General features: G+C 41.3%; 1 protein-coding gene across 1 annotated transcript in view; it reads right to left on the reverse strand.

The window, feature by feature from the left end:
* JAKMIP3 (Janus kinase and microtubule interacting protein 3) overlaps positions 1-12761 on the reverse strand; it is a 103637-nt gene that overhangs the window by 19191 nt on the left and 71685 nt on the right. Inside the window, exons 11-12 of the mRNA XM_074999585.1 lie at positions 11861-11944; positions 1354-1416 (exon numbers count right to left, since the gene is read on the reverse strand). Of these exons, the coding sequence (XP_074855686.1) occupies positions 1354-1416; positions 11861-11944 (147 nt within the window). The remainder of the gene's footprint in view (positions 1-1353; positions 1417-11860; positions 11945-12761) is intronic.

Genomic DNA, 12761 nt, shown 5'->3' on the forward strand with positions numbered 1-12761 from the left:
CCACACATCACCTATGCTTTGTACTAATGAATTTAATCATTCAGGTATTTCAGTAGAATTTTATCATCCTCTTTTGTATTGACAATGTCTCCCAGCACTTTACCACAACTAGATTTTATTAGCTCATTGTACCTTTTTTCAGAGATCATTAAAAGAAATATTAAATAAGGATAGCTGAGAAAGGCCAGTCTTCATGGCACACCACTAGTAATATCCTTCCAGCCTGATAACTCACCTTTCAGCACAACCCACAACTTTCTTCCATTTCGCCAGTTCCTTATCCACCTCACCGTTCATGTTTTGACTCCCATCTTCTCCAATGGAACTAGTAATTTGCCATACAGTACCATGCAAATGTTTTAATGAAATTAAAATATATTTATCTATTGCACTTTCCTTAGTTAACATAATTAGCTATTTTCTCAAAGAGGAAAATGATGTTAGCCTGGCATTATCCATAACCAGGGGAGGGATAGCTCAGTGATTTGAGCATTGGCTTGCTAAACCCTGGGTTGTGAGCTCAGTCCTTGAGGGGGCCATTTTGGGATATACGACAAATAGATTAAAAAAATAATCTATTGGGGTGGTGATAGGTCCTGCTGTGAGTGCAGGCAATTGGACTCAATGACTTCTCAAGGCCCTTTCCAGTTCTATGAGATAAGTGTATCTCCATATAAACTAAAATATTTGGTAAACCATATTGCATTGCTTTACCCTTATGAAATTAAATATTTTTTCATTCACAATTTGTTCTAAAAGTTGCACACCACCGACATGTCTGTAATTGCCCAAATTATGCTTTTCCCCTTTCTGAAATAAAGGCATTAAGTTATCTATATTTCAATCATACAGTAGACAGATTTATTAAACAGTCTCAGACAGTTAGCTGTGTTCATCTGTAGCTTCACAAAAAATAAGCAGCCCTGCAACACCTCAAAGATGAACAGATTATTTATTAAGTAATGAGCTTTTGTGGGTAAGACCCACTTAAAATCTGAAGAAGAGGAGCTTACTTAAGAAATCTCATTACTTAATAAATAGGTTTACTAAAGATTGTTACTACCAGACTAGCAATCTCTTGAGCTGATTTATTCTTATTCTCGCATGGAAATTATCTGTTCCCTTTGATTTGAGCACATTAAACTCTAAAAAGTTTATTTTTTTCCATTTTACCATTTTTAAGGAAAACTGAGGCAAAACATTCATTTAAATTTTGGGCCACATCTAGATCATCTTTAATCTCCTTCCCAGTCATAATACATAGCAACCCAATCTCATTCTTCCTTAGTCTCTTTGTATTTATATTACTAAAAATACATTAAATGGAGGAACAGAAATGTAGAGAATAAATACCTTTTCCACAAGTTCTTGATTTCTTCTATATAATGCTTGCTTCTCCTCAATCCACTTCATGTCCTTAAAAGAGAAATAATTAATTATAGGAAAAACTGACAGTGCTGCGATAGTATATGAACATGTAATTAAAGACTGTAACAAAATGCAGGCACAGAAGGGGCTGAATGAAAATTTAACGGGAAACCTTAATTTGACATTTCCTTAGTTTTTTGAGCGTTTGACTTTGCATCTTAAAGTTCTTTTTCTATGGCATTCTTAAATTTAATTGGAATATAAATACTCCAATGCTACAAAAAGCACGAAAAATCATGGCAAGCAATCAAATGAATGATGATGGCAATAAAAATAAGACTTTAGCAACTCTATTATAATAATTTAATAAACAGAAAATAGCAGTTATACTATTTTGACTTCCATACTTCCCAAGATTCAGCAAGATACATCTTATTTTTATATGGAGGAATTATTTTATTAGATTGAAATGGGGAAAAACAATTGAAACAGTTGTTCACTGAGATCACTGATGCTTTGGGTTGAGCTGGCAAACAAACGATCATTTAATGTTTGTAACTCCCTTTGAAAAGTGCTCTCTGTGGCTATGTCTACATGGTGAGCGCTATTCCAGGATATTGAGATATCCTGAAATAGCTGCCTGTGTCTAAGCAGTGAGCCTGTTGTCTTGAAACAGTTTTCAAGATAACAGGTGCACTATTCCGGCATCCCTGTACACCTCATTGTATGAGGAGTACTGGAATACCTCAGATTTAGGGCTTTATTTCAGCATGTGGAGCCATTTAGACAGCACCATATGCCAAAATAGCCTATATTTTGAAATCTACTCAAAATAGGCCTGGTCTACACTAGGGAACAAAGTCAATCCCAGATATACAATCAGGGATGTATTAGGATTGAATTTGTTCCCTAGTGTAGAGTGGGGCTCTTTAGGCTCCCACTGATGTCCCTTACTCCATGTAATATTGTGGAGTACCAGGGCTGATGGCCAAGCCCAGAGAAATGGATTTTGCTGTGTCTTCACAGACGCAGCAAAATTGAACACTGGAGGATCGATCGCAGCGCATCACATGCATGATAATTATAGATATACCCTAAACTATGCAATTTGCAAATTACAAAGCTTATTTCAAGTTTACAGTGCTGTGTAGACATAGCCTGTGTGAGCAAGATTAACAATCATCATTACAATCTTCACTGTTATTATCTCAAAGTATCATAACGAGAGTATGGTTGGTAAAATTAATTTTTCAGTCTGCTGAAAATATGCATAAAAATGCCTCTTTTTCTACAAAATGTAATACTTTGTAAAGTTCCATTCCATCATTTGAAGAAATTTGTAACTGAATTATAATGATGGAAGACCCACGGCAGTCCATCACTTACACAAGACCTAGGGAATCCATGTCCAGCTTAGTTGAAAGGGTTGGGGAATTATTAAATAGAGACCCACTATGTAAAGTCTATTACTAGGCTGGTGTAGCCGGCCCCCTTCTCCCTCCCAGTTGGAAGGCATGGCAGTGGTTTGCTGTGTCTTCCAAGTTTGGAAGGTCCAAACAGAAACATTTACAGGGAGAAATGCAGGCAGACAGGATTACAAATGCTGAACAGCAAGGGAAGAAATTGAGGAACAGGTAGTTTCTCTCTCTCCTCTTAAAGGAACCTTTTAAAGGGCCAGAAGATGGAGAGCCTATTTTCATTGGATAGTCTATGTGGAGGATAATCATACACACTAAAGGTGTGCCAAGATATTGGTGAGGGAGCTTTAGGGGGTGGAACTTTCAGTTTGTTAATGGCTTTGCCAGGTTATTTCATATGGGGAGAGGTTTTAAAACCTGTGAAAGCGCCAAGGATTTACAAAAGGAACAAAGGCTGTAAAAGCCAAACCTGATCTGATGATAAAACTTATGAATAATTTTAAATTGATTTTAATGTGACTTGTAGGACAAAAACCAGACCATGTCACAGCTGATGCAGAAAGGAAGGCAGACAGTACATCCCCACCTAAACTCCTTTAGGATTTCATAGAATCATAGCATCCTAGGGCTGGAAGAGACCTCAGGAAGTCATTGAGTCCAGCCCCTGCCCAAAGCAGGATCAACCCTAACTAATTCATCCCAGACAGGACTTTGTCAAACCAGGAGTTAAAAACCTCTAGGGATAGAGATTCCACCATCACTCTAGGTAACACATTCTAGTGCTTCACTACTCTCCTCATGAAATAGTTTTTCCTAATATACAACCTAGACCTCCCCCGCTCTAACTTGAAACCATTGATCCTTGTTCTGCCATTTGTTACTACTGAGAAAAACCTCTCGCATCCTCTTTAGAACCCCCTTTCAGAAAGTTGAAGGTTGCTATCAAATCACATCTTATTCTTCTGCAAACTAAATAAGACCAAATTCCTCAGCCTCTCCTCATAGGTCATGTGCTCCAGCCCCTTAATCATTTTGGTTACCCTCTGCTGGACCCTCAGAAAGAGAATTAGAACTCAACTTTCCTAATCTTTTGCCTTATGTGCTGGCTCACACTACCCCTTTTGCTCTCCACCAGGGGAGACAGATGACTGTGTCAAGGCCCCAGTGGAAATTTAAGAAAAGACATTATCCATCTGCCTTATCCTGACTCCTCTACAGACCTCACTGACATGTGGGCACCCAGGTAGAATTCAGCTTGTGGATGCTTTTCCCATGCCACTGTAACACTAGAGTAATCTAGCCCATTCGCTAATGGCCCTTGCAATGCCTGTGATGTATTAAATATTATCAGCCTCATTTTAGCAATGGGGCTGGGCTTGACCCTAAAAATTGCTGAGAAGCTTTAAGCACATGTAGAACAGCTTCAGCTCACATTGAAATCAAATGATTTGCCATATACTGACTCAGACACTCCTGGCTTCCACTTCCCTTACCAGACTCACCACATTTTGTCCCCACTTTTGGAGGCTTTAAAAAGAAAGTTGTAAAAATAATTTTCTATCATCTTCTGGTTGGAAGCATAAATAACATGCTGGAAAAGAGGCTGGCAGTATTTTTGGTTCTTTGGATGATAGAGATAGCCATCCATTCTAAGGAAGTATGAATAAATGTGTGTTCTATAAATGCAGGCATTTTTTCAGATATTATAACTAAGACTGATAGCAGAGGAAGCTCAACGAAAGAACAAAAATGTATACACTTGCTTCATCGATTTTCAAAAGGCATTTGACAGAATAGATTAGAAAGTGGGCGGTGTTGGAGTCATACGGAGTAGATAGCAGACTGATACGGTTGTTGAAAGATATCAATGATAATGCGGAGGCAGCAGTGAGAACATGCAGGGAGTTGGGAAGATGGTTTAAAACAAGTAGAGATACGAGACAAGGAGATCCAATATCTCCAATTATCTTCATCACACATCTAGAGAGAGAGATGGACAAGATCAAGGAAAAGGTAGAACGGATATCTGTGCATGGGAAAAGAATTAACAACTTGAGGTTCGTGGATGATATAGTTATCATTGAGGAAGATGAGGAGAAGCTAGAGAAAACGGTGTGGGTGTTAAACGAAGAAGGGAAGCGGTACGGACTGATTATGAACATCGATAAACAAAAACAATGGTATCTGGAGATAAGGAAATAGGAAGGAAGATCAGTGTGGGTGGTATTGAACTAGAAAATGTAGAGAAGTTCACATATCTGGGGAGCAACATAACATATGATCTAGACTGTAAGAAGGAAATAGTGACTAGAATAATGAAAGGAAGAGCGAGTTTGAAGGCAATGGATAAGATCTGGAAAAGCAAAGCAATTAGCTTAAGAATGAAGCTGGGCATCTTGAAAACATGTGTATTCAGCAGCATGTTGTACGGATGTGAGACATGGGTGATAACGAAAGATTCGAAAAGAAGAATATTGGCATTCGAAAGGAGTTGTAGAAAGATTCTGAGAATAGGATGGATGCAGAAAGTCACCAATGAAGAATTATATAGGAAGATACAGCCAAAAGAGAACCTGCTGCAGAGGGTTATAAAATGGAAGCTACAACTATTTGGACATATTTGCAGAATGAATGACGAATGAAAAATCAAGACCCTAGTATTCGGCATAACGAATGGTTTGAATAGGAGAAGCAGACCCCACAGAGAATGGATAGATGATGTAGTAGATTGGTGTGGAGCTAGTCTACAGACACTAAGCCACTCTGCACTGGATAGGGAAAGATGGAAGAAAATAGTGAGAGAGGCATCAGATATCGATGGGTGCTGAGCCCACGGTTATTGATGATGGTGATTTTTTCACTAGCTATGGATACAGGAGGACGGAATGTATTTTGGATGCAGCATACCTCCAATTTTGGCTGCCTTTGAGTTCTCTTTTTTACAGCTCAACAGGCAATGACAATATTAAGCATGCCTGCAGGTTCTGTACCAGCCTTGGGAGTCAAGCTAGCCCAAAAAGACCTTCAAAAGGAAGTTATTGTTATATTGCTCAGAACACAATGTTCACACAGAATCCATTGTTAAAATGGCTATGACTTCTTTAGTTCAGGGATGGGGTCATAGTAAACTATTCATGTAATTAGGCATCCAACAGATAGCAAGGCTAACTGCAAAAATACAATGCCACTCACACACCCTAAGAAATGAAATAGAAAGGTGATGGTAGTATTGATCATATCTATTGTGGATATGTTACTTTATAGAGTATTTTTTTAAATATTAGTTCTTGCCAAGCTATAATCCTCTTTTCTCTTTGCTAGAATACTTTTTCAGTACAGCTGACAAACACATTTCAAATAAATATAAGAACCAAATATATTCCTCAGTAGTTTGCTTTTTGGAAAATGGAGTGTAAGGTACAGAGAGTGTTTTAAAAGAAACTCTCTTTAATAGTGCTTTGTGGGACATAAGTAGTATACAGCTGGTGTGCCAGCCTGTTTTGCTTCTTTTACTGTTCATGAACTGTCCAGTTACAGGTGGCAATTTTCTCAAAATATATTCATTATTTAGTTATTTGCCAAAAACTCTGTGAATTATTCTATGGATTATTCTATATAACCATTTATGTGGCTGCCCAGTCTCCAGTCAGAAGGGATTGGAATGGCATGCAGAGTTCAGGACACAGTTAATAGATTTCAAGGCCAAAAGAGAGAATTATGATCATGATCATCTAATCTGACCTCTGAACAGCACAGGCCATAGGAATTTCTCAGAACAATCCCTAGAGCAGAGCTTTTAGAGAAACATCCAATGCTGCTTTAAAAAATAGTCAGTGATGGAGCATCCACCATGATTACGGCCATGATTTAGTTACAGGTATTTTTCAATAAAGTCATGGACAGGTCTGGTTATGGGCAACAAACAACAATTCAAGACTCATGACATGTCCATGACTTATTTTAAATACCCCTGACTAAATCTTAGGGAGTCATGGGGCATCTGCCAGGGAAGACATCCCAGTGGGGCTGCTTTTGGGGGAGGGGTTCCCTGGGGGAGCTGCTGCTGTCGTGGAGGTGCCCTTGAGCACTGCTGCCAGGGGCTGCTGACAGCAGCTGTCTTGCCTGCCCCAGTGACTGTTGCTCAGGTGGTCCCTGGGGCCAGCTTCACCAGCAGCTGCTCAGGTTGGCCCTAGGGCTGTCCATCAGCATCCAGTGTGGCTGGCTGAAGGGCTGCCCCAGCAATTGGCTACAGAGCTGCTCCAGCAGCAGCAAATGTGGCTGTCCCTGGAGATGCCTGAGCAGCTGGCCCCTGAACCATCTGCTGGGGCCAGCCACACTGGCTACAACAGAAGTCATGGAGGTTGCAGAAAGTCACAGAATCCGTGATTTCCACAATCTCTGTGGCAAACATGGAGCCCTAACCACGACCCTTGGCAAACTGTTTCAATGTCAATTACCCTCACTATTAAGAATGTATGCCTTATTTCCTGTCTGAATTTATCTAGCTTCAGCTTCTAGTCAATGGAGTGTGTCATGCTTCCCAGGATCACATCAGCTCTTTTGGCCAGAGTCACACTGGGAGCTCATGTTCAGCTGATTATCCACCATAACCCCCAGGTTTTTTTTTTTTCAGAGTCACACCCTTCTTAGGCTAGGGGTGGCCTACAGGTCTTTTTTCTAGATGTTTTACGTTTAGCTATATACAAATGCAAGCAGTCCATTCCCGTGTCCTGTTATTATTTACTGCACCTTTATTTTTGTCATCTGCAAACTCTATGAATGATTATTTTATATTTTCTTCCTAGGCCTTGATAAAAATGTTAAATAGAATAAGACCAAGAATCTATCCCTGAAGGATTCCCTGGAGACGCACACAATCAATGATTCCCCATTTACAATTACAGAACTGGGGAAGTGCTGATCCAAGCAAAAGAGATTTTTAGCCTGTGAATGAAACACCTGGGAATTCCAAGCTGTAAGCAAGTGCAGTTCGTCGCCTAAAAATCTGCAGCCTGTTTGCATTATCTTTTGAGGTGAGACTTTGCTATTCATAGCCAATCTCTTTAGTATATTAAGCTCAGTTTGTATTTTTGTTTATTTGATAGCTAATGTTCTTTGATCTCTTTGCTGTCCCTCAGGATCACTTAAAATCTATATTTTGTAGTTAATAAGCTTGATTTTAGACAAAGCAAAAACAATATGTGGAAGTCATAACTCAGGGCTGAATGCCGTTGTGCATTCCTCTCCACATTTAGGGAAGGGGCAAAATTCATGAGCTTACATTGTATAGTTCCAGTGCAAGACAGTATAATTTTGGGTTTACACTCCAGAGGGAGTACATGCCTGAGTTGCCTAGCTGGAGCCTTCTCATGCAAGGCTAATCATAGTGTCTTCATGTAACTGCAGCAAGAGGGTGTCCCTACCTGTATGTATGCCAGTGAACGGGCAGCTAGAAAGACCCTTGCAACTTGTTACTGCAGTACAATGTTACAGGGAACTCAGGCTGGTGGTCTAGAGGTGCTACCAGTTCCAGGAGACATCCTTGGGGAAATCTGTCACATTCTGCACAAACACGTGTGCTCATTCCTCTGTTAAAAATTCTATAAATTGCTTTTCTACTGAAATATTCCCCTTTCTCCTTCATTTAACAAAGCGAAAATCTCTATAGGGAAAACCATTAGAGGCAAAAGCATATTTTTACTAAAGTTAAAGTTATGCTTCGCAATAAAGTGACTATTTTCCCTTCAAATTGCCTTTGAATTTCTTTTCACAGACATTGTGTATACTGGTTGTCTGGTAGATGTAAAATCTTTAACAGTCTTAGTTTTTGAAATGATGACTTTAAATCGTGGATAATTTTCCTGCATGCCTTATTGCTGATTGATTGTGAACATTTAGGCTGTGTCTACACTATGAGGTAAAGTTGATTTTAAATCAGTTAGCCCAATTTTTTGAAGTGCCTGTCCTCAGTGTAAATGCCATTAGCTTGCTTTATGGACCACTAAATTGACATGATCTTGAAATCGTAAAAGCGTAGTAACCTGATGAGTGTAGCGCTGAGTTTGAATTTAAAATTCTGAATGAAGGGTAGTGAGGATGCACCATGTCTTTAAATTGCATTCATTAGCCTCCACAGATGTCCCGTATGTGCCCCACAATGCACCACAGTTCTCTGCTCCGGCCTCTTACATCTCCACTGCTCTCAAGTGTGCAGGAATTGGGCAAGAGGAAGGCTGTTAATTTGGCACCTGCAAGCCCGTAGCTGAAGGATCATGAGAGGCTGAAAAACCTTCTTTCTTTGCCTTTGCTAGTAGTGCTGCTGTGGAGTCTGTGGTTCTGTGTATAGCCCTGCTAGCTGCCTTTTCTTCTGCACTGCCTGGCTCCAGCCACTGCCCCCTCCCCCACCCGTACTATGTGCCAGCTAGGCTGTGGGTAGGGGTTGTGCTTGTCTGGTAGTATGAGAAACTTCTTTTCAGCTGTTTACATGTTGTCTTCACCCCCACAGCTCCTCCCTTCCCTTTCCCAGGAGGTACCATACAGTTTGGAACATTCCCACACTCAGCCGCATCACATGGCTTGACCCCAAACCAAACAAAGGACATTCTGCGCAAGGTGCCAGGCAGCTTGCACATGGTGAGGGTCACAATTTTGGGGGGCTGGCTGTAGCCAGGGGTCCTTTAGCTACCCAGAGGACTTCTCCCTCAGCAGTCATGATTTTCAGGGGCTGGCAGTAGCTGGGTGTCTTTTAGCCACCCTGAGCCATACATGTTTCAATGAAAAAAATGTATTAGCTACACAATTACCATAGTTGTTGAAGTAAGGCTTGCAGTGGGGAATATTCTTGTCCTTAGGATCTTCTTTTACAGGTTCAAACCTGGCTGTAGTCTGGGGGTCTTTTCACCTGATCAATCATTTGAATTTCAGTGTAGTGACCATGTCTACTTAGACATAAGGGTCTTCTTTGGTAGGAGGCCTAAATCCAGATACAAGTTCCAAAAAGGGCCTCCATGGGCAGTCACGATTTTTTTGGCTGGCAAAAGTGTACTGTCTTTTAGCCGCTCTGGGCCATTACTGATGATTCATTCAAGTTTCATTGTAGCACCCATGTCTGCTTAGGGTCCTCTTTCCCAGGAGGCTTAAAACAATATCCATGTCCAAAATAAAGCCCACGCACACCGTTTCAGGGTAGCACCCATATCTGCTTAAACACACTTAACATGGCAGGGGAAAGAGGGGAATGAAATGTGAGAAAATGGCATCATATACCCACATTTATTTGTGGGCCCAGAATGCAACAAGGCTTAGGGAACTGTGGGATAGGTTCCCACAATACACTGCAGCAGCACTTGATTTCAGCTCAATTTAAGCTACTTCTGTGCAGCAGCAGTAAATCGATTTTGTGGGGAGCATGTGGTCAGGTGAAGCTGCTCAAAAATCGAATGGACAATACACAGCATTAAATTGATTTTAATAAAATCGATTTTATCTTGCAGTGTAGACACAGCCTTAGTATCAAAATGAAAGCTCTGTAGGTTTGATTAGGTACTTATGGACCAGATACTCATTTAAGTAATTAAATCTACATAGTTCCATTGACTTTCGTAGAGCTACGCAGATTTCAACGAACGGGATGAGCACAACTCTGATTGAGGCTTTCAGTTTATAATATTTACATTCACAAATTTAAATTTCTCTTTGTGCAAATGAATGAATATTCACAAATATTTTTCTTTCAGTATTCACTCAGCCCTAGAAAGCATGCATTTAGTCTTTGGTTTTAATGAATTATTCAACTCATTTGTTGAATAATGTGATATTAACCTCTCCTAATCAAGTGGCACACCATTTGAAGGGGATTCCCATACTTATACAAAGACAGTTAAATGCATTTAAGGCTGTCAATAATGACACATAACTGCTGCTCGATAAATGTGTTTTGTAATTCATAGAGACAAATATTTTAGGAAGTATTATCGAAGATCATAAATCTGTGTGTGGGTGTGTAAATACTTCTGGGAGAGTGAATTACATCATTACTTTTGTCTGCTGCTCCGGGAGTGGAGGTGGGGAGAGAGACCACATTGGGGGAGGCCCTGGGAAAGCCAGGGCTGGCCACATGGGTCCCTGACCCTCTGGGAAGTCCCGGACTAGCCATGTGGCTCCCTGACCACCCTAGAAGGTCAGAGCTCCCACCCTGGCCCCTTTCCCCACCCCAACCCCGCTTTCTGCTTCCACCCCTGCTCACCTCTCTCCCCATCTCCTCTCTTGGCTCTGGCCCCTCTCCATGCCTCCACGTCCAGCGCCCTGGACCCCTCTCCTCAACCTTCACTCCCACAGCCCCCAACCTTGGCCCCTGAGTCCACCTTAGACCACTTCTCCCCACCCCCAGCCCCGGCACTTGGCCCTCTCCCCACCTCCCTGCATGGCCCTGGGCCCCTCTCCTCACCTCACCTCCCCCTCCCCACCTCCTCCACTAGCCCTGAGCCCCTCTCCCCACCTCTAGCCCCTCCCTTGGTGTCCCTCTTCCCACCCCTCCACCACCAGCCCTGAGACAGGGAGCCGCTTCCTGCTGCCTGACTTGGGGTGGGGAGAGTAAGTAGTGGCAGCCGGAGCCTGTCCTGAGTGGCACCTTTCCTCTCCAGGCAAGTCCCAGGCTGCTCTAGCCACGCCCCACATGGCCTGGTAGCAGTGGCTGCTCCCAGATCCTCTTTTTGCCCATGGCCAAAGATGGCCCAGCTCTGCCCTAGCTCCCATGCTACTCTGCAAGAGGCGCTCACAGCACCTTTCCCCAAGCCATCCCAGGAGGCAGACAGATCAGGGCTGGAGGGGCAGAGGAAGGTGGAGAGAGTGGTCAGGTGTGGGGAGAAGGCCCTGGGAAGGCTGGGGCTGGCCATGTGGCTCTCCAACCCTCTGGAAAGGCCAGGGCTGGCCACATGTCTCTCTCTCTCTCTCTCTTTCTCTCACACACACACACACACACACACACACACACACACTTCTCCTATCATCTGACAAACTTTACAAAGTTTATTCTTAGAGATTACAGTTAGGAATATTTTTTTAGAGTACATTACCTGTCCCTGCTCAGCAAGTGCCTTTTCTAGGTCCTCTATTTGAGCTTGTGATCTGTATATTTCTGCTTGGAGCTGCTCACGCGTCTGTAGGATGTGAAAAAGATACATCAAACTTTCTCTAAAAGCCAAAACACTAATGTAGGTGTATCAAACACTTAAAATATATCAGTTACTCATTTAAGACTTTGTGGGAACTAATTTGCGGTGACGTACTTATGATAGTAATCAGTCATGAGACATTTTAAAAGGAAAACTTGTATAATGGGATAAAAATCTTAATATTTAATTTGAAGACTACAATGAATATCATCTAGTTAAATATCCACTTTGACAGCAGAAGATCAATTGCTTTTTAATTAAAGCATTTGTAATACTCTTTGTTCATAGATCAGAAGAGTTTTTGCCCTTACCACTTCTATCAAAATAGGAGGTTTAAGAAATCAAATAGAAAAATGGAGAGATGAGTCTTCTCACAGACTGAGGGCCATCATTGATTTCCACATTTATTATTGTTTCAAACTGATTTAAATGAGACCAACAAATATGACAGCACAAATTGTCAAAAGCATGTCATGAATATAATTTTGAGTACACAAATGTTTACCCGTACTATAGATTTCAAGCAGAAAAGCTAATGGAAAGCTAATTTATAGTCTAACACCTTTCTATAAATGTAATGTACATATTTTAAGAACAATAAAGCAAATTATTAAGTGTCTGTTTTTATACATAAAATATGGATGCCTGGGTGTGACATAACTGGGCACAATCCACAGTAATGAGTAGCTGTGTCACCCCTGTATTGTAACCAGGGGTGCCCTTTTCAATGTCTTGCTGCTATCGCCTCCAGCCTAGGCTGTTCACAAACAGATTTCAAAATGTAAATCACTCCCAGCTATGT

Source organism: Carettochelys insculpta, chromosome 7 (assembly GCF_033958435.1).
Source record: "Carettochelys insculpta isolate YL-2023 chromosome 7, ASM3395843v1, whole genome shotgun sequence".
NCBI classification, from domain to species: Eukaryota; Metazoa; Chordata; order Testudines; family Carettochelyidae; genus Carettochelys; species Carettochelys insculpta.